This window comes from Drosophila hydei, unplaced genomic scaffold (genome assembly GCF_003285905.1).
Source record: "Drosophila hydei strain 15085-1641.00,03,60 unplaced genomic scaffold, DhydRS2 tig00008124-arrow-arrow-pilon, whole genome shotgun sequence".
Lineage (NCBI taxonomy): Eukaryota > Metazoa > Arthropoda > Insecta > Diptera > Drosophilidae > Drosophila > Drosophila hydei.
The window spans coordinates 223,804-247,209 of record NW_022045834.1 but is presented as its reverse complement, the minus strand read 5'-3'; the positions used below and the strand labels follow the sequence as shown (position 1 = coordinate 247,209).

The 23,406-nt window shown below is 32.3% G+C and overlaps 2 protein-coding genes across 5 annotated transcripts in view; one reads left to right on the top strand and one right to left on the bottom strand.

The window, feature by feature from the left end:
• Nucleotides 1-316: 316 nt before the first annotated feature.
• LOC111594286 (activating transcription factor of chaperone) lies at nt 317-13,594 on the bottom strand. Of its 2 annotated transcripts, XM_023307530.2 has the most exons (5): nt 13,422-13,594; nt 12,175-12,474; nt 12,007-12,117; nt 1,269-1,525; nt 317-1,205 (listed from the first exon to the last, which is right to left on the bottom strand). In XM_023307530.2, exons 2-5 carry the CDS (start codon nt 12,344-12,346, stop codon nt 603-605), a joined length of 1,143 nt encoding a protein of 380 aa, XP_023163298.2. In that variant the 5' UTR covers nt 12,347-12,474; nt 13,422-13,594; the 3' UTR covers nt 317-602. The 2 variants fall into 2 exon arrangements, with proteins under 2 accessions (XP_023163298.2, XP_023163299.2); XM_023307531.2 differs by lacking the exons at nt 12,007-12,117; nt 12,175-12,474; nt 13,422-13,594 and adding an exon at nt 6,517-6,639.
• Nucleotides 13,595-14,081: 487 nt separating this feature from the next.
• Nucleotides 14,082-23,406, top strand: part of LOC111594284 (protein WBSCR14 homolog) — a 36,105-nt gene continuing 26,780 nt past the window's right edge. The window contains exons 1-3 of one of the 3 annotated variants that reach the window (XM_023307525.2): nt 14,082-14,236; nt 15,494-16,212; nt 21,999-22,105. In XM_023307525.2, coding sequence (XP_023163293.2) covers nt 15,668-16,212; nt 21,999-22,105 — 652 coding nt within the window. In that variant the 5' untranslated portion in view covers nt 14,082-14,236; nt 15,494-15,667. Of the gene's footprint in view, nt 14,237-14,331; nt 14,435-15,454; nt 16,213-21,998; nt 22,106-23,406 lie in introns of those variants that run through there. The other 2 variants (XM_023307523.2, XM_030225182.1) reach the window with 2 other exon arrangements.

The following is a 23,406-nucleotide window of genomic DNA, read 5'->3' as shown; positions in this document are numbered from 1 at the left end:
TATCTAAATCATATCAGTTTATAGCAGCATATATAAAACATCAGTTGTTTGCTTTTTTTGAAAACCTTTTCTTTATTATTCATTCATAATAAAATCAACTGTTTAATGTTAAATGTTAAAAAGTTAAAAATCAAATCGAACAACAAATGCAAGAAATAGAATGGAAAATAAAAATAACATTTAGCGGCCGCCGCACAGGGTTTGATGATGATATTTTAATTAAGAGCTTAAAAAGGTTTTCATATACATTTTTTCTCGTCAACTTTAGTGCCACACGTGTGTGTGGCACAGTGGCCTGTGCGGCATAATGTTGTTGTTTTTGTCCACTGTTCAGCACTGGCAAAGAGTTTGTCGAAGACGCAGCAAGGCGACTTGTCATAGGTGCCAAAATAGAAATGCTGAACAGGACAGGCAGCTAAAGTTTGTTTGATATCAAATTGCATTTGTTGCAGCATTGATTGTGTGTGTGGGTGGATGGGGGGGAGGGGGCATTTGCAACGTGACAATGACGATAACGATAACTTTGCATAGGGCATTTAGCTAAACTAAGCAGAAAGATAAATTTGTATTTGAACTTGAAAGGCAACAGTTGTGTTCTGCTTCTATTGCTTGCGCTCCTTGTAGAACTCGCGTATGAGCTGACGCAGATAGCGTGATTCATTGCGACGCTCGGCTAGCTGGCGCTTTAACGCTTCATTGGCCTGCAACAGCTTCTGCTCCTCGCCGAGGACTTCCTCCATTTCCTGCTTTTTCTTTTGACGATAGCGTGTGGCGGCATTTTTGTTCTGCTCCTTTTTACGTATCTTACGATCCTCAACGCCGCGTCCATAGGTGCGTGTACGCTTCTTGGCCGCCTTAGCTGAGCTGCAGGTTGATGTTGACAGCTGCTCCTCGCTGATGGTGTGGGCAGGTGAGCTGCTGTTGCTGCCCGGGAGCCAATCTTCATCCGCATCAGCAAAGCTGCTGCTCGGACTGGGGCTACTGCTGCTACTGCTACTGCTGCTGCTGCACAGTGTGGAGGATGCCTGCGATTCGCAGTCATCATTGTATTGCTGATGCCAGGGCAGCTGCAACTCCTTGGCGCGCATATTGACAATGTCGTCAACCAGCTGTGTTTCGCGTATGATCTCACTGACGGGCACCCAGTTGTTGAAGCCATCGGCCGCACCGGCTGGTGTTGCTGTAGCGTCCGTGGCATATTGCAGCTATAAGTATAAAAGGGAATCTGTTGTAGTAGTTGTTAAGTCATGGAATTTTGGTTAACTCACCTGCTTCGACTCTTGCTTCAAAGGCACCTCCAGCTGCTGTTGTTGTTGCGCCTCGAATTGTGGCGGCGACTGCGGCGGCGTCAATTGTTGTAGTATCATCGAGGAATCACCGTGTGGAAAATCATTAGCATTTGCTTCATTCGCCACCTGCACTTTGGTTATGGGTAGCATATCCTGCTGCACCACATCGAGATGCTGGGGAAAGCTTGTTGTTTCATAGTCAATGTAGTGCGACGCCTTTTGGTCTAGGAGGCACTCTGCAATGAGTACATATATTATGAAAATTAGTTATGTAATCTTTAGTTTAAAAATAATTATATTGACTTAATTAATATATTATATTATATATATATATTATATTATATATATATATTATATTATAATATAAAATTGAGATTCAATGCGCTTAATATATACAATCAATTTTAATGATCGTTAACAAAGATCTTTTCTCTTTGGCTTTATGCAGTGCTAAAAAGTCGACCATAAACATGGACACTATATATTTAAAAGCTTTAAACCATTATATACTTGTATGTGCTTTCGTCTTATAGACTGTTGAGGTACTAAAGCTATACATTTTGAAGTTAGAGTTTTGGAATTTGGAATTTATCTTTTGCTAAAAACACCTTATATATAGAGGTACGTTAATTGAAGCTATAGCAAATTGGGCAGCAAATGTGTACTCTACTGCTTTTGAGCTTGTTTTCCAAAATTTGACTTTAGCTTAATGTTTATACAGTCTATAAATTGACTAAATATTATTTTATACGCTTTTTCGGTAATCGCAAATAGCGAAAAATATTATTCTTCACAGTTTTAGAGTTTTGTAGGTATGTTGCGTAGATCCCTGCTAAACTCTTCTTCAGTTGAGCGAACACGCCCATGTGCGTTCAATTATAGAGTGGATTTTTTATAAATTTGTGTTTTAAATATTAAAATATAATACTAATATAACTTTTCTTATTTGATATAATTTTTTAAAATATTTTATTATTATTATTCCTAAGCCACTATTAATCTATTATTATGATAAGTTAGTTTATTTATCTTCAAAGTATTTTAAGCATGTATATATATATATAAATATATATTTATTTTATATATTCAGTATCATAAAAGTTATAATCAAATATCAGAAAAAATATATTTTTGTTTAAGAAATGTATCAATATTCAATAAGATACATACATATAAATACACATAAGTATATAATTATATATAAGAATAGATGTAAATATAGGCATACAGGAAATTGAGTTGATTTCAAAACATTTTACAGTTAATTAAAAATTTAAATAAAATGTTTTTATACATATAGAAATTGTAATATGTAAATGTTATTTTTTTAAGCATTTACTATTTTAAAATGAAATCAATTTCCTGTCTAGCTTTGATTACAGTTATCTAGCTGAATGGTCTGTCTCTGGCAGAACTACGTCGTAATATCAGAATTCTTGTTATCTATCTGCTGCTACTGCTGCTGCTTCTTTCACATCATCATCTATCTGTGTTCAATTCAAATACAGTTCCATTAAGATGTGAAGGACGCTTTAGCTAGACCAAATGGAGCAGCGTTGCGTAAATATTTGCATATTGATTGTGGCATATTTTTAGCTATTTATTGCTCTTGTCGTTGCTGCTGCTGTTGTTGCTATTATTGTTGTTGTTTTTACAATTCTTTTATTGATTCTCACTTGAAGAGAGACGACAAATATTGAAATTAGTTCGCTGGCAACTGAACGATTTGATTATTTGTCTTGTCGCTGAGTTTCATTTCAATTGAGCAGCAGCCGCAGCAGCCGCAACAGCAGAGGTTATCAGCGCAGCAGCAGCCCGCCGCCTGCTTCGCCTCGCCTCCTCCCCCAACCAAAGCAGTTGCCAACTGCATTTATATATATATATATATTCTATAGAATATATATTACTCTGGACAGTGTGCGCGAGTGGGAGAGTATAAGGGAGAATCGACCTTCGCCTGCACACCTGCTTGAGCACCCTGCATTTCCACCTTGGGCTGGGTCGCATTCTCCACTCGATTAGTCAATTAGCATAACTCGTTCGATACATAACTCGCCTCAAAGATTTACATATAAATCTAGTTTACAACACGCTGCACACCTACTCTATATAAGGTGTGCCCATATATATATATCAGATTAATGTAAGTCTATTCTAAAATCGAAATTCTAATCATAACTGCACTTAGCCTATCGAAAGTTTGTTTTTGCTACTTTGTTGCAAAGTGAAAAACAATTAGTTAACAAGTATTTTAAATCAATGTCAGAAATACCTGAGTGATGTGTGTATGTATATATATACGCGTATCTGTTCTATCTGTACAAATTTGTTAGTCAATAAGCTGCTCAATTGGCAAAGTTGTCTGAACAGTTGTCAAGCTGTGGGGGTTTAATGACCCATAGATATATATCACAAATCAACATTGAGTTCAAGGTCATATTTGTTAAAAAAAAGAGACACCTAGGGCCCACTGTATCGCTGTACTAAAGAGTGAATAGTGCTTAGCTCTTGGTAGTTGTAGAAAGTGAAAAAAGTAATGAACAAAAAAACGTGCATTTAACAAAAGATTTCATATCTTAAATTTATAATAGATTTTAATGTAAATTTTAAGAAATTTTCTTAAAACAAATTTTTTCGTTTTCTGAATAGAAATTAATTATATAAAATATTGCACTATACAAAATATTTTTATATTTTTTATATTAAAATTAGATTTGATAACTGAGAATTCCAATTTGTTTTGCTAAAATAATCATTCAGAAATATATTCACTTAAATTACATTAACAATAACAAATATCTATTACTTTAATAAATCTTTAGCTAGTTAGATGAACGGTTTATTAGGTTATACTAAAAAATGCATAAAAAATGGATTGTCTACTTTTATTTCATATATAATATTTAATATATATAATATATTAACATTTAAAAAACCTGGAATATATTCTAGTTTTGTTTTCCTTATTTAGCGGGCTAGAGTTCATGTATTTGTTGATTGTTTCTTATCACTTATAGCAAGGTATAAAACAACCAGAAAATTCCTGCAGCCATGGACAGAGCCAAGCGTTTCCAACCTCAACAGATTTTCTATCAGTTACTGGTTGGCCTTGCTATACTTGTTGAGCTATATCTAGTCTTTAAAGAGTGTTAGACGAAGTCCATTGTCCAATTGATATATATATATAGTTTTCATGCTTTATATATAATATATATATTCTCTAAAGAGGAGTTAGAGTTAATAAAGTCTATAACACTCATGACATTCGAAACATTCTCCAGCAGTTCCAAATACCTCTATTTGTCAAACAACAGATCATTATTGATAGTGCTAAACAATGTCATATGAACTGTAATCAAAAAGTAGGAAATGAATGTGCTACGCATGTTGCGACTCGATAGGTCTATATAATATAAATATATATATATATAAATAATATATATTTTTATAAAATCGTGTCCCACATTTCCTCTGCAAACTACGCAATTTGCAGTTGCAATGAGAGCAAAAAAATAACTCAGACATTAGACAAATCAGAGATTAATAAAAACAAACAAAGTTGTCTTTGCGACAAGTAAATAGAACGGGCAACAGCTGCAAAAAAAAAAGGAAAAAGCAATGCCAACAACTCGCACTATCACTGATCATATATATATATATATATATATATATATATATATATATATATAAATTTATATATATACATGTAATAAATTAATTTTAAATGAGGGCATGATTAAATACAACCTTGGTGAGCTTTAGCTCTAGAGAAAGCTGAAACAGTTTGCTTAGAAAAACTGAAAAAAGGCCTGAAATTTCCCATATAAAAAATATAAATTTATAATACACTATACATGGGTTTTACGACAGTAAATATATTAAGGGAATTTCTATATTTTTTCTATTACTTTTCTCTTGTCTGCTGCAGAAGTAGGTCATTAGGTCAAGGTCAAAGATAACTGAGCAGAGTTCTTATTTAATCCCAACCACAAGCTGATTAAACTGCAGAGAGAGCTATAGCTATATATACTTATATATACCTATAAATACACTTAAGTATTTCGGAAAGGGCACGTCTGTGGACAGAACATAAAATGCAAATGAATTTTATAAATACTCAGCCAAAAAAGCGAGAAAAATACAGCAAATGGAAAACAATAAGCAATCATAAAAGAGAAGTACCAGTATTTATAAAGTCACTCATATATATGTATATATATATATACATACCTATATGATAAACCCGCTTGACCGGAAAGACATCTTTGACCAGACAAGCAAAACAAATAAACAAACAGTTGAGTGAAAGAAAGATGTTGGATGCGTGTATAAATAGATGATCTTCCATGGCAGATATTTCTCGAGATTTACTTTTATTTACTATAAGTATACCCAGGGTAAAAAAGGAATGTCAAACTGTAGTTTCAAAAAGTATCCAATTACTCAATTTTATACTCGATTATTTCATGATTCATAAATATTGACAAAAATATTGGAATACATTCAGTTTTTAAAAACTTAATTTAATATTATAAGCATTATTATTTTATTGTACAATTATATATATGTATCTACGTATTTACTATTTTATCTATTTATAATATATAATACTATTATGTATTTATTTTCAACTATTCAACTATCTAAATTGGCTAAGCTCAAAACATTTCTTGTTTCAATTATAATATTTGAGACTTATTTAAAAATATAAATTGAAGATGAGAAACCTTGCTGTAGACTCAATTTGCTAATCTAATTCTGTCTTCTACTTCTAAAAACTAAATTTTTTATAATTTAAGTCCGAACTCTATTTATAGATCTACATACTTATGAAATCCAATCACAGATATTAATTTTATGGATATTAAAGCAAATTTAAAATTTATTTTAAGAAACAACAAAATAATTATTAAATTCACTTGCTGTTCAAAAACAGAAATACTAGACAGATAAGCTTATAGATAGAGTTGTTAATATTTGAATATGAAAACTCATTTGATGCCTAGCAAATTCGTTTACAATCTATCGACTTAAGTTATAGATACTTTCAAAACACGTTCAATTGAATTCCATATATATTGTACATAGATCAGGCAAGTTATTTTCAAGGTCTAATTGAACATAAACATAAGAGGGAGAATGCATGGCAGAATATGAGATATAAATAGATCTATATACGTTGTATACTGTGTGTAATTAGGCTTAAATAGTTATTGCGTATACTAACCATAGGCTTGTTGCATAAATATATAGCTGCTCATTGTTGCGGCAGCAGCGACTCAGATTCAAACAAATTTATTTATATATAGAAGGGATCGAATTACAAAACGAAAAAGGTGGCAAATAGTTAGGGCGAGAGAGGGTGAGGGAGAGATTTGTTGTGGAGTATTCAAAGACTAAAAACTAAATATTTATAACTGTAAATAAACGCTAAAAGCGTTTTTTTTAAATCAAAAACAAAAACTAAACTAAATAAAAACGTTTAAACTAATTGCTAAATTAACGAGATGCGCGTTTAATATCAAATATATATTTATGTAAATATCTAAAAAATATTTGATTAATAAAAATATTTGCAACAGATTCGAGAATATTACAGAAAAAAACCTGCTCAAGCGTGAAAAAAGGTAGAAAAAAATCACAGCGAATTTTCAACAAGAGCCAATGCTTTTGGCCAAGTTAATAACAAGCGAAAGGTGTGAGGCGGATATGAACATACACACGCACACACACACTCTCCGAAGGGGCGTGGCGTATTACAGGGTATATATAGACTTAAATTTCTGGTCAGCTGCTGCCGCAGAAAATACTTCAAAGGCGTGACAGCTGTACGGTGCAGGTTTTTCGCTTGCTTCCTCTTTATATTTTTGTTTCTTGTGGAGGGCTGCTCCGATATACATATATATATATATTTATATATATATGAATATATGTATGTATCTGCCCGCTTTTTAACGTCGCTTCACCAATTTTTGCGAATTGATCACAATTTCACGGTTCCACATATAACGGTATCCACAGTGTGGTATCATGCTCACAATGTCCTTAGCGCACGCAAACGATTGCCGGACGTAATTTTGACCCAGCTTCTTTAGAGCGGGCGCGAGCGAGAGCGAGATAGTCGGACACAGAGGCAGACAGAGCGACCGAGCGAGCGAGACAGAGAGAGCGTGAAAGGTATGTTATATGTCGCACGAATCAGCTACATATAGTTGGCTTTTGTATGAAACACCTCAAACGCACGCGTTTCGTTTTGTTTGGCGCCGTCGTCGCACTGTTTGAAAGCCAATTGCCTTTCAAATAATATAAAAATCAAATTCTATTCCAATTTGATTCCAATTCGGTTCCAATTGAATTTCACGTTATTTTCCGTTTCACGTATTTGTATTTGTATTTTTTTATTTGCGCGTTTTTAAAACGCCACGACGTGCGTCTTGCTTGTTGTTATTGTTTTCGTTTTATTGTTTTTTTTCGTCTGTCTGTTATTGTCTTTTTTCGCTTGAAGGCAGTTTCTTTGTTTCCAGCTGCTGCTGTTGTTATTGTAATTGTAACCAAAAGCCGTGCTTGTAGCCAAGCGCACGCACGCGTCAGAGTAACAAATTGTACTGAGCTTTGTGCGCAGAGCGCGCATGGTTTTGCTCTGATCAAGTCAGAAAAAATACACACAGAGTGAAAGAGAGTGGGAGAGAGTGTACGTGCGGCAGAGAGTGAGCGCATGACTGTGTATGTATGTGTGTGGGAGACAACAGCCCTGTAATAAGATCAATCCCAAGCGCTGCTCTGACGCTCGTACAGCTAGCCGAACGAACAACAAAAAAACCGAAGCTCACAAATCAAAGAATTGGCACAGTGGCACAAAGAGCAAAAGACATTGTTCAAAAATTTCAATCAGCTATTTTTTCGTATTTTTGATTCAAAAATTAAAATGAATCCAGAAATTTTAAAGAAATGTGAAATATGAGACAAAAATAATTATAATTTTTAAATAGTCTTTATCTATTATATACCATAAAATAGTGTAAATGTAATCTAAATATATCCGAATAGTTAATTAGTTTCATTAAAATGATACGGCATTTTTTTCAATTTCAAATATTTATCATCTATAATATGAATTTCTACATGGTTATTTAGATACTCTTTCTATCAGCTAAGTTATAGTTTTTTTTAATGGTTTTATAGTATTATCACTTTCAATGGCTTGAGGATAAAATGAAAAATTAATTAAATCTTAAATCAACTAGTTCTCTTTTTAGTAAATACAACTATTTTGATTCAGTAATTGTTTATTTTTTATTTCCAGAAATTTTTTTTTGATATTTCTTACATATATTTATAATAGAAAATCCCTGGGTTAATCCCCATCCAAAAGGCCCCCCAAAATCAATGATAAGCTCAGATTTTATGTATATATATAACAGTATATTCGACGATTATAGACCTCAGCGTGTGTAAAAAGGTGACGTTCAATGAACTCGACATGGGGCATGCAGCAGGTAAGCGATCGAAGGAAAAGTGATCTATGCATTCATCTATAATTCAAGTAGATTTGTTTGCTTTATAAAGACTATATATAATTGTGTCCACGATAAGCGTTGCGCTTGTGTCAGGGCTCCAGAAGCAAATGCAATAACAATTCAAATCAACTGAGGAGTTCAATGACAGGCGCCCCATATAAAGCTCGCTATCGCGCTGTTTCACTCTTCGATGACTCGCTCCCTCTCTTCTTTTTTTGCATGCGAATTGCCAACTGCATTTGGTGCAACGAAACAAGCCCCAAAAATATCTGGAGACAGGTCAAAATATATGATACCAAAATGAGGGGCACGTCCACTAAGCGAGTTTAAATTTAAAACAAAGAAATTACAAACTTAAAATATCCTGTTTAACCGACAAAATAATATAGCAACATCAACTGGTTCTTTGATCTGCCAGCTAAGAAGTTCTTGAACCCTTCATATATTTCATATATTTTTTTCTATTGAAAGATAATATATATATACAAATTTTAAGATCTGGTTAACTTTTTGGTATTTAACGACCTTCAACTAAATTTACTTGAACTGAGTTCTTAAAAAACTTGAGCGAGTTCAAGTGTTTTGTTTTATGAGAGAGCGAGAGTTGACAAACATTGACAGAGAGAGAGAGAGACAGAGATAAAGTCTCTTTCTCTCTATCAAGTGAACAAGTGAGATAGAGACTCTGTCTAGTTCGTATCGCGCGTGGAAGTCTTTTGTTTTTTTTTGGCTTTATGGTCCACACTTGCCATGTTTATTGTGAATTATAATTAACTTGCAAAATGAGAGCTCAAACAACAACAACGACAACAACAACATTAATGTGACAGACGTGTTTTTTTCCATTCGTAACTATTCACAAAATGTTAGACAATCAAAACAGATAAAAAAATGCTCAAAACATTGGATATTTTATGAAATGCCAATTGGAATATATATGCAAATAAGCAGTCGTATATATATATATATATATATATATATATATATATATATATATATATATATATATATATATATATATATATATATATATATATATATATATATATATATATATATATATATATATATATATATATATATATATATATATATAACATGTCTCCTATATATTTAATCTGACTTTAAGTCGAACAAAATAACGCCAAATATAAATTTTGGACTCTTATTATATAAAGTCAGTATTCAGTTCCAATTGGACATTAGCGACTCTTATCGATAATTATCGAAGCAACATATTCACTAATTGCACAAGGAATCCTTTTTAAATATTTTTTAAAAATATAAACAATATTATAATATTTCAATAGGCTTGGCTAAATCGATATGTACGATAACTCGATATATTAAGTGCAAATTAATCCTGGTAATTCAGTGCAGTTTACTTTATAAATTCTGTTAGATATTTTGATTAGCTGCCACCACATAACACCTTTATCAGGAAACTCCCTAACTCTTATCAAATATCAAACTTATTTATTCATATTTCATACTCTTTTCCTTTTTTTCAAACTTTCAAACATATCGTATAGCAACTATGAGAAATAGCAGCGACTTGATACAATTTAAGACCCAGAAACCGGTTCGTTGTCTTTTCAAAATCGTTTATGGGCAATTCGTACTCAAAATAAAACAAAAAACAATAACAATGACAATAAAGCTGTTCAGCAAGCTTCGTTGCACGTCTTATTTGTCTACATTTTTTCAGACGTTCAAAGTTCAGCTGAGTTTCAAAATGTTTGTTTTGATTTTTTTCCAATAGGCATACATATATATATTTTTTTGTATATAAGCGCCGACATACATAATATCTATGGTTGACTAGAAATTGTAAGCATTAAGGTCTTTAGGATCATAAGTTCATATAATACATATCGATATTTGACTTTTAATATAAATAAATGCTTGGGGCTTTAATGATCAAGAAACTCAATCTTATCATATAATTATTATAACTCTGGGGAAAGTTTAAATAAGAGTTCAAAATGCAAATATTTTACATAGAAATATTTCAAAACGTTTTCAATTTCAATAGCTTGTATTGACATGTTCCTTTAATATTTATCTCTTAGTCTATATCTATCTATACATTTTTCTAACTAAAATTTAAATCTTTTGTTTAAAATTCTGAGAAATGTCTGAATTGTGGAAAGTTTGCGAAATTATCAGCAAGAAGTATTTAAGTATTTTCGGAAACATATATGAAGAAACATGTCTTTCTTGATTCTGAATTAAAGGCAAATGACATCGAAAAATTAGCATTTACTCTTTTTTTTGCATATGAATGATTTAATTAAAATAAAGCCGCACAATTATTTTATATCAAATTGATATGTGTTATACGCATATAGCGTTAATTTTATATTTCGTTTCTGAATGCCAAACTCAAACCTCAACAAATTCTTTTATTATATAAAAAAAGTGCAAACAGCGAATATATTAAATATATTAAGATATTTAAGATTATGATTTTTGTCTATAAAAAACCTTTCAGAAAGTTTAAAGTTTTGCGATCTTTCAAGTTCCAATTCGTTGCAATTCTCAAAGAGTTTAAGCTTTAAATAGGTAACAAAAGTGCTGATTGAAAAGGCAAAAAGGAATCTCAGAAAATCTCGATAATAACAGCAAGATTAACAATCAATTAATATCTATTATAATAAATTAAAGCAAGGTATGTATTTTATGCATAGTATATAATCATATATATATATATATATATATATATATATATATATATATATATATATATATATATATATATATATATATATATATATATATATATATATATATATATATATATATATATATATATATATATATATATATATGTTCTTAGATATCTTCAAGAATTTCTTATACTTCCTTAACAGTTAATATTCTCAGTTTACTAATAGAACTATCTAAGAACTATATGTTAAGCTTGGCTAAAAGTTAAATAACAGAAATTTTTATTGTCAATAAGGAAGATTAACTCAAAGATGTCATCTCATTTCATAAAATATAGGGTATATCATAATTTCATTTTACAGTTTACTTATTTCGATGACATCTTTGAGCTAATCTCTGTTGAGCACTATAAAAATTAGCATATTTTAAATCATCATCAAATCCGAGGATTTAGCGAAAGCTGAAGCTCACCCCTTATCTGAGTTTTGGCTTAAGCTAAGCTTAAAGCTTGTTAAGCTTTATTAACTTGCCTTCATCCTTCATATCCATGAATTCCACGACTAAATCCTCATCGCTGAGCAGCCCTATGCACGCAGCCTTCTCCAAAGAGTCCGCCTCCTCCACGCTCAAAAGCGTAATGCCTAAAATATAAAATATTTAATATACAGATATGTGTATATAGATAATCATTCACTAACCATTTGCAAAGTTATCGTCATAGAGAAAGGTTGCTGTTGGATCATCAAGCGCAAAGAGCTCGCCGGCCACCACCGATGGCGGCGAAGCTGGCTCCATCTTGGGATCCCAATATAGTTCCGGAGGTAAATCTAAACTCTCCATTGTCAATGGTATTTTGCTGTTGGTGGTCATAGGATGATGTCAAATCTGAATCAAAGCTTAACGGGATATATTTGGAATATATTGAAAACGGTTCAATGAATGTGATGAACGCTGGTTGCTGCGGTTGTTTTTGTTGTTGTGAGGACGCCATGGTGGCACTGCGAACGAGAAAAAAATTGATTGATTAATAAAAATTAGTTGGCACTATTTGGCTGACCTGAACTGTGCATAAGACTTGTTTACATTGATAAACTGCAGCCAGACATAAACAAATCAAATTGCATGTCCAGACGACGTCAGCAGCTGCTGCTGATAAGCCCTTTCGATGCGGCCCAATCGAGTGTCAAATGCTAAATTATTTCGTTATCATTAATTTTCTAAATATGTGTTTTGTTTTAAAAATAAAAATTTGAATCCTATCTCAATAAACATGTAATTTTCTATTTCCAATTTACTGTTTTGATCTTCTTCTTCATTGACTCACGAAATTTGAGAACCTTTAAAAATGCGCGTTGGCTGACAAACACGACACGCGCCCAACTCCAATTCACATCGTTGTGCAAAAAAAAATTAAAAATATCATTAACAAATAGCTGATTGCTATAAGCACTAGCAACGCAATAGACGTCAACGTTCCTTAATTATGTGCTGCGAGCAAGAGCAGTGCGATGCATACATATGTGTGAGCGAGGTAGTTCAGCTTATGTATGTATGTAAATAATATGATTCATTGCCCAGTGCACGTGCTGTAGCATGTGGCAAGCTGAAGAAGCATATGCCGCATTTACGCAATTTTGCAACCGATTGCATCAGCCATTTTTCCAGTTCCAGCTGCTACGGCTGTCCGGCCCTGTTGCATGCCACAAGCAGCCTGTAAATCTTTCTGCCACGTTAACATGAATCTACAAATAAAGCCATACACTCGCACACATACGCACACTGACACATTTAACTGTTTATAGACAACAAATCCGCAATTGGCTGGTATGCATGTGTACTTGTGCATGGCTGTCAGCTTCTGTTTGTGTGTGTTCGCTTATATTTGTGTGCGACATTGCGAAATTGTTGCACCTTTGTACACTTGTTTCAATGTTTAGGTACTTACAAGTTTTTTGTTAACATTTTCATAACTTTGTGTGTTTTGGGCACTGTTCGTGCTTGTGTTGTGTTTGCGCGCAAACTAGAAAGCCATTTTTATGTCCATATAAATGCAAAATACACGAGAGAAAATATTTTGACCTTTTTGCGTTTCATTTGGGACGATACTGAACGGTTGCTAAGTGCTCCGGAACCAATTCAACTAAGTGGTTCCAACTGAACCAATGTTAACCAATAACAGTGACTTATCTGAACAAACAGTGAACTAACTGTAATTCCGGGAATTTTTGAAATTAATGTGAAAAAAATCATATATTCATTTATATGGCTTCCCTCTATAATTAAAAATTTTGAATCAATGTTCATATTTACAGAATTGTAAATGTCATAATGATATTTTTTGTGTCTGTGTTTTGTAAAACTATTACTAAGTAATGAGTTCAGATTAACTATTTATTATTTAAAGAGTAGATCAAAATAGCCAAAAATAATTACTATCAAATATTTGTATTAAAATAATGAATCAAAACTGTTTAAATTTATTTGTGCTCCTTGTTGTTAGGTAACATGCTGTTAACTCGTCTTTCGTTAAGTGAGTAAATAGTATTGTAACTGACAGCTTATGTCTAGCTCCGAGCATACATTTGACGCTCACGCAGTTTGGCATTTTTTAGTCAATTTTGATGTTGTGTAGTCGCAAAGACAAATTAATTAATATGTGTGCTTAAATTTCAATTAATATTACGTGAAGACGCACGCTTGCGCGTTAAACTCGTGTTACGCTGTACGGAACTGAACGGCACTTGACGCGCCCCCAAATTTGTGAGTGTGTGCGTGTGTGTTTGTATGCGATGTAACTAAACTGTATAAAAGCAGAGGTCAAAAGTGCACGCAGCCAAGAAAAAAGGGCAAAATTGTGACGTAAATGGAAGACAGCGCTACAAATACGCCTATTGGTTGTGGCCAATTGGCCGTAACATTAAACGGGGCACTGTGGCCATTGTTTTTGTTATGCACAGCGTACGTATATCCAATACAGTGTGAGTGAGCATGTGTGTGTGTATATAGATATGTGTAGGCGCAGCCTACGCCAACGTCGTAGCCGAATGTTGTTTCTTCTTCTTACACGCTTAGCCAGTCACATTTTAGTCTGAAAATTCCTATGCTGATAAGGCTTGTACGTATGTGTATGCGTGCGCGCGCGCGAGAGAGCTTAAGCTAGACACACGATTGCCAGAACGAGAGAAGGGAAGCGCACCCGAGAGTGTAGTAGTGAAAGAGCGCAAGCTGCTGGCGTCAGCTGTTTTATGTTTTGATTGTGTGCAGGGCAATAATAAACGCAATCGCACAGGTTTTGTTTTTTTTCAGTCTAAGTTCTTGAGTTGCGACGAGCCGCTGATCAGTACCGTTTGTGAAATTGAAAAGTCATCAACGTGTGCCGCGTACCAAGCGAAAATCAAGAAATTAAAGTATACTAATAATTCACACAAGCTTTTTCATTATCAGCCAATTAACTGACGTCGCATTTCTAAATAGTTGCGCTCTCTACAAATGCAGGCGTGTATATCTGTATGCGTGCGTGTGTATTTGTCTGTTTGTGTGAGTGAGCTGTGACGCGCTAAAAGCGGGGCGTGTTTGCCATTAGAAAAGAAGAAGAACGAACAACAACAACAACGGCAATAAATGCGATAAACAAAAAAACAAAGAAGCAAGTGCTAAGAAAATTTAAACAAAACGCAATAAATGTGGCAGAAATTAAGAAAATTTGTTAATTAATAAATATCAACAAAATAGTAGAAAATGCAATATATATATGTATATATATTTAAAAGTGCAAATTGAAGAAACAACAAGACAAAACGAAATCAAAAAACCAAAACCAAATAAATTGTCATAAATAAACCAAAGTGTTAATTAAAGTTTTTTCAAACTGAAATAATTAAATTGTTAAGCTTTTTTATAGAGAAAATATATATGTATACCTATGTTAGCAGTAAAAATTTATATAATTAAAATTTACAAAAAAAATATACCAATAGAAAAACGAGTCATTAAACGTGTCCATCAAATTAATTACAGAGCTCAAAGAAATTTTTTGCAATCACATAATGCGTAGCATAAACACGAGCTGAGAAAATCTTGCAGCTCAAAACCTCAAATAATTGCACCTGGTCACACTACAAAAACCAAAAAGAAAAAAGTTAATTTTTTGTAAATTAAATAACAAAGAAACGTAACAATTAGCCAAAAAAAATGATGTTGAACAAATACGAAATATATCAACGCACAAACAACATGTTCCAACAACAACAATTACAACATCAGCAGTTACAACAACAACATCAGCAGCAGCAAACATCGCTGCATACACAGCACCAGCTCTCCCACTCGCACTCGCACGCCATATCCTATATTGACAGCGCTGCCAGCAGCAACGCCGGCAGCACTGCAGCAGAACTGGCCGCCATGTTGGCCGCTAGCAAAGCAGAAAAGGAGTCCATACATTCGGGTCAATTTATGGTCTCACACTTTGAGGCAGAGGAGGCGCAGGATGATCTAGAAGATGACGGCGAGGTGAAGATGTTGGATCCCGAGGATCCCAGTCTCGATAAGCCGGGCATAGCGACGAACACGTGCCGCGACGTTCAACTGTATGTGCCCCAAACTGTGGTTCATTTTCCGCACATGGATCTGGATCGCGAATGCGATGAGAATAGCATGGGCATGAGCATCACCTCCCATCTCGAGATTGAGACGTCGCTAACCAAGCTCTTCAAATGCATGAATCTGGCATACAGGTGAGTCGACATTAAGCCAAAGGCCACGCGCCAAGCGCGTGTTAACTAACAAACATAATTTGTTAACCATTAAACTGGGCCGCAAAGACTTGCCTGTCCGCGCAATCGTTCGTAGCACATGTTGCTGCGACGCCGACGGCGACGTCGCTGCTCGAGTTACCTTTAGCTTTAATCGCAGTCTTCCTTTTGTGCTGCGTCTTCTATTTCTGCAAACCTTTGCAAATGCCAGAAAAATTAAATAAAACAAAATAAAATCAGTAATCAAAAAATATGAAATATCAATGCAGGAAAGCTGATACTTGTAATTTAATAAAGTCACCGACTTGAACATACCTTATAATACAAACAGAAATAAAAACAAGATCTCAGACCACACATGACATGACATACTCATACATAAATATATATATTTATAGTAAAACTTCGTTTGAGCGAACAGCACAATTTTATAATAAACAAAGATAATCATATACAGCATAACCTATCCACCACTAAAAGTTTAGATCACTTCTTCTTATACTTAACATTAGCGAATGTTATGCTTTATATAATAATCATACTTGGTATATACTATAGATTGATATACAAACCCGGATTCTGATTAATTAAACTTAAAACAAAAAATGTGCGAAAAGTGTTCTATTGCTTGAAATATATTGCTAATTTCCTAAAGAATTTTTATTAACATTTATTTTCGTTAAATCAAATTTTCGTTAAATTTCTATTAGAAGAATTTTCTGAAGAAATTTTTACGATTTTGATAGCTAAAAATACGAATAATAAAAGAAAATAAAGCGTAAATTTAAGATGGAAAATAAATGAACTTTAGCTGAAACTTAAGTTGATCCATTGGTAAAGTTTCACTGTATTCTAATTGTTGGAGATCCTACTGTATAAAATAAATTCGCTTCGATAAATTCTACTCATGTAATGATTACTGTAGACCTCCGCTGTATTATAGAGAATTTATAAAGCGGGCACACTAGAGTCGGGAACATATACCACTCATTGAGTGAGTACTTAAGGCCCCAGCGACCTTATAGAGCATAAACCTTACAGAACTGCATGACACTTATTGACTGTCCTCTTTAAAGACTGTAGATATCGTACAAAACATATTATCATTGATGTATTCCACTTACTGAGTAATTACTGTAGACCTCTGCTAATTTAAAGAGCATATTCGGTTTATCGAGTCAGCACTCTAGAGTCTTGCCTATCCTCTAGGGCTTCGTATACCACTTATCGAGTGACAACTGTGGACTCTCTAACTCAAAAAGATATATAGGCTATCTTTTCGAAGCAAAGGCTAAATGTGTCTATCTTCATATCTGTGTATATATGTATGTGTATATAACCCTAGATCCACACGAATTCTGTGTCAACAAAAGGAGAGATAAAAATTTGTTTGCCATTTTAGATACCCCAGGTGCGCTATTTAACGAATATTATTGTTTATTTCATCTTATTTCTATTGTATTCAACAAGATTGAGATTGAATATATATATATTTGTGTATGATTCAGAATGTTTAGTCATTTTATAGGCTTATTACAAATTTAAATTTCGAAAAATATTAAAATTTTATTAAAAAGTCAATGCAACAAAGTTGGATCACACAAAGCCCCCATATAGAAATGATTATATTCCGATATATATATATATATATATATATATATATATATATATATATATATGTATATATGTATATATAGATATATTTATTTATTCATATATATATTTATATATAATTGCTTGTAAAGCACGTAGCCTGATATTGGCGCTTTGTTTTGGTTTTAAAATTATTTCTTCACTTTGGTCAAACTTTTCACAAAGTCAGCTAGTTTGTTTATAATGGCGTATTAATTTTTTGATAGACGGAAAACGGTTATCCGGCATTGCACGGCAGATTAAAGTGTAAGGAAAACGCATTTAAGTTTAGTTTATTATTGACTAAAAATGGTTGGGATCTTGACAAAGTAGGTTTTATATTCTAAATTTATTATATATATATTATTATATTTATGTATATAATTTTATAAAAACATAATAAAAAATATATAGAATATTTAAAATAAATAAATATAGAATATTTAAATTAAATTAAAACAAGTAAGAAAGCTCTAGTCGGGGTGCCCGACTAGGAGATACCCTGATCCTAGTCCTTTGAGTTTTGTAATATTTTCCGTAGTTTGTATCGAGTATTAAAAAAAAAAGAAAACAAATAAAAATCAACATTGCGAGACCAGGATTCGAACCCGGATTATTTTCGCAACGTGCACAAACTCTACCAACACCGCCACTTCATAACTAAAAAAAAAAAAAAATAAAACAATAAAAAACATTTCATCTCCTCTGGTCTCGAACCCGGACCAAGCTGCATACGAGCGGCGCCTCTACCAACGCAGCCACTGCCCTTCTTTCGCGAGTTGTTGCAAATTTGAACATAAGTAGCAGCTAATAATTCAGCACAATTCAATCGCAATTTCAATTCTTGGAATAGAAAAAATGCACGCATTTGAATGTATGTGTGCACACGCATAGGAAAAATGCGTGCGCGTGGCGCTGCTGACATGTGCTTTTGCAAATTGGCCAAACGTTTTGTTTAATAACTTCTGTTTTACTTAATGGATTTTAATGAAACTTTCAGCATTTGATCTACATATCCTATTGGCTTGGTTGAGATGCAAACGCCTTGACATAATGGCCCTAGTTCCAACTAAACTTAAATTCTAAGAATTTGGGGGAATTTGGAGCCGGTATCCAAAATCCAACAAAAATCAAAATTGCATAAAATATACATAAGACTAAATACAAAATTTGGAGGCTCTAGCTCTTAAGACTTTCGAGATATAATTTATTTACTGCATTTCAATAATGTTTTTATTCGATAACAATTAAATGCGAATAGTTATCGAATATTTGAAACAAACTTGACCTGCGCGTGCTATACACGGACCTACAAAAAAAATTTCAAGTCTCTAGCTCTTATAGATGCTGAGATCCACGCGTTCACACATACGGACAGACGGACAGACGGACAGACGGACAGACGGACGGACAGACAGACGGACAGGGCTCAATCGACTCGGCTTGTCGTCCTGATCAAGAATATATATACTTTATGGGGTCTGCCACGCCTCCTTCTGCCTGTTACATACATTTGCACAAAACCATTATACCCTGATTTCCCATTTTTAATGGGATCAGGGTATAATTAATAAAACTTAAAATTACAGAGATTAAAAATAATAAACTAAAATTAAAAAGTAAAAATAACTTAAAATACAAATAAATAAATTGTAATCTAAGAAATTCAAATATAGTAAAAACAGATTCATAAATAAATTAAAATTTATACAAAGGTTCAAAATAAGAAAATAACATTAAATGAAGAAGCAAATTTATCAAAATTTGTACAGCATGTTTTTATGGAAAAAAATTTAAATATTAAAGATTATGTATTCCAACATTTTCATAGGTAAAAATATTTTTTTTTTTACAAATCATGCTGAATGATACAAATGCTGAAAGGTTTTGCCTAGTGCATACTTATCGTCAGTGCCTAGTTCTTATACATACGTACATATATATATTCATAGGTAATTAAATATGTTTTCATACATATTTGTATGTATGTGTGTACATCTATATTAAATGGACTTTATGCCTCATCTCTAATTCGCTTTGAGCACGTACACAATTTTATATTTCTTTTCTTTTTGGCCTGCTCTGGCTTTGGCTCGTTTTCCTAGTGCTAAAGTTCAGAGTTTTTGGGTTCATTCAAGTTTTTAGTCATCGAAGATCATTTGTTGCGTAGTTTTTTCGTGTTTTCTTTTTTTGCTTTGTTGTTACGATCTGTTTTTAATGTCATGTTGGTCGGTTGAAAGCTTGGTCGGTTGGTTTTTTCGTCTTTTATTGTATAGTTTTTGTGGTTTAGCATACTCGTTTTTTTATGTCAGAGCTTATCAGTTTGATAGCTAGATAGGCTTTTGGGCCTTATTTATGTTTGCGTTCTCTTATCTATCGGGGGTCTGTGCTAAAGGACAATCTCCATTCAGTTTTCTGCGCTGCGCGTATTTTGCACACCAGCTCGATGTGGGTTTGTCTTAGATAATAGATATTTGTACGCTGTTGGTCTACAAAAATGTTCAGTTTTAGCGCGTGGGGAAGTGTGCACAGAGTATTACGATTAATCGATATATATGTGTTTGAATTTGTGACGAAGTGAATTTAAGATAAGAATAAATTTATAAATATACGCAGATAGATAAAATCAATTTATAGCTTTTCTAGTATTTATGGCTTGGATGAATTGAGATATACTCGCTTATAGTTAAACGTTTCTAATCTAATGTATAATATAATTTTTTGTTTATCAATTTGAGTTTTTATAAATGCTATACTATTATTTTAGAATTGTGGATATTTCAGAGGTGGCGTAAATATATATATATATATCTATAAATATATCTAAAAATATCTAAAGTATAATAAATATTTTTAAGTGTATTTGAGCTACGTAATCAATCTCTTCGTTCTATTTTAAGCTCATTTCAGACTTTTTTTTCTCATACGTAGTTGTGTTATTTTTAGATTTTAATTGTATTTTTGAACTAATGTTTGTATAGAACATTTAATATATTTATATATATATATATATATATATATACATATATATATCTTTTTGCTCAATGATTTGTTTAGAAAATACATTTGGGAGCAATCGATTTATTCATTGACAACTTTTTGGTTTGGGGCATTCCCCTCGGAATACAAAAAAAAAAAAAATAACAATTATACAAAAGCTTTCATTTTTCTAGCTAAAAACGGGTTATTTAATTTAACTAAAAATGGTTTTGGGGTATTCCCTGATTCTCAACCATAATCAAATTTATAAACCATAAATAAATTTTTTCTTAAAAAACGCCTTAAACATTTTTTATTATATATATTATATATAAAAAAAAAACAAACAAAAATATCTTAGCCTTTATTAATTATTATTATAATTATGGGGGTATTCACCTCTTAACCTAACTCGCTAAAAAAAAGATAAAATCAAATTTCTAAACTTTATAGCTATTAATATATTCTGAAAAGTATTCTATCAGGAAGCTAACTGATTTAGGAATGCGGCTGTGCGTTTTGCGGTGGTTGGTGGTGCTTAGCATTTCGAGTGGTTCCACGAATGCGGGAAACTGTTTATGCAAGTCCCTCCCTCTCTTAACTTGTTATGTAATTTTGATTTGAGTTCAGGGCGTTAAGCAAAAACAAGCAAATGCAGTTGTTTACTATTTGCTACAGTGAATCATCGATAAGAACAACAGCGAATAGATCGTGTATCGGCAGCTTATTGATTAGTTAAACACTGTTTATTATGTTGGAGCTGCATTGATATTGATATTGATATTGATATTGACGTGTGTCGATTAATCAGAGTCGCACTCAATACCTGGATATTTATATTGATTAACAATTATTTTTCGTTCGCTCTCTCTTTGTTTAATCAAACATCAATATGCCACATAGGTAAATAAATAAATAAATAGAAATAGAATAGTAAAAAGAAAAATTACTCAGATTTTATTTTGAGATTGCCGCCCAGGCGGGTTATGGGGCAACCTATTTATAGCACTCACAATCTGTCCATTTCTATACCTTATATTATTTTTAAACAAATTGTGCCTGCTTTTATTGTAAACTATGCATATTTAGCTTGTATTTATTTCACATGCATACAAACATATATATATATATTTGTTATATCATCGTTTTCCTTTTAGCCAAAAACTGACATCTCCCAAATGGAATCATTTTAAAGGCGTTCGTTTGCGCTGGAAGGACAAAATACGACTCAATAATGTCATCTGGCGTTGCTGGCATATGCAATGTGAGTAGAACTCCAATTATAAAAACATATATAGCCTTATATACATAATATTCCTCAAGTATTTCAAAATACCTTTTTCCACGGTCAGAAATTTTCTTCATCATTTTTTTTTTAATTTTTAAAGTATGCCCACATCATGTTTTAAAAATTTTCTTTCATTTAACATAAGAAATTTGAAAACAAATTATTTATATTAAGTTAGAGATACTCTAGAAATTTATAAATTATATATTTTGTAAGGGGAAGTTTGCTAGCAGTGACATTAAAAAACTTAATAGATTAACCAGCTTAACAATAGCTAAAGTTTTGTATAGTATATGAATGAAATGATTAATTGCTTTTAATAGATTGAGATATTGTACACAAATGATAAAGTTGAATTCAAATAATGAGTAGCTTTCATAGATAAGAAATTATTTAAAAGTCTGTTTTAATTTAAAGTGCTATAAGAAGTTGAGTTTTCTGAAAATATCATGAAATCAACGAATTTTTGTACTAATTTTTTGATTACGCTTGAAACTCATAAGATTTTGATTAATAGTAAAAGTTTGTAAAGATTATTATAATAGTTTTGTCATTTCAACAATAAAAAAACTTAAATTATAAATATATAATGAAATTAAATTATAAATATATAATGTATATATAAAATAATTATATATGTTATATAAGTTGCCAAACCAATCAGTAGCATTATATTTCATAATAATTCTTTTAAAGACTTTAGTAAAATTTAAAAAAAAAAACAACCTATAATTGAGTTGTATAAAATTTTGATATTTACACGTTAATTCGGTGCTATAGTTTTATGACAACATTAAAAAGTTGTTCGACAAAATTGTTGTAAAATTTGATTTTGATTAGGATAAGATAACCTTTTTGTTGTACATTTGATACAGTTGCTAGGTTACTAAATGTCAGAAGCAAAAAGCATAATTTAGTTGCTAGACCAAAAATCTATTTCGTAATTATATTTTCCCAAATCATAATATAAGCAAAGCGCTTTTCTACACATAATTAACTCATTCCCAAACAGAGCTGAACAAAAATGTAAAATACAAAATTTTCCACACGCGGCACGTGTCAGGGGCGTTAATAAAAATGTAAAAAAAAAAATTACAAATCATTGCAGATATGAAAAACAAAATTGTTTAATGGCCCTTTCCTTGAGCGCCAAAATGCTACACGTGCTGTGCGAAGGGCAAAGCCAAATAAAAAGCAACAGCAACAGCTAAAAAAAAGCTAAAAGCTAACACAAAAAGCTTTCTTGATTAGGAGATGAGTCGCATTTGTTGATAGCT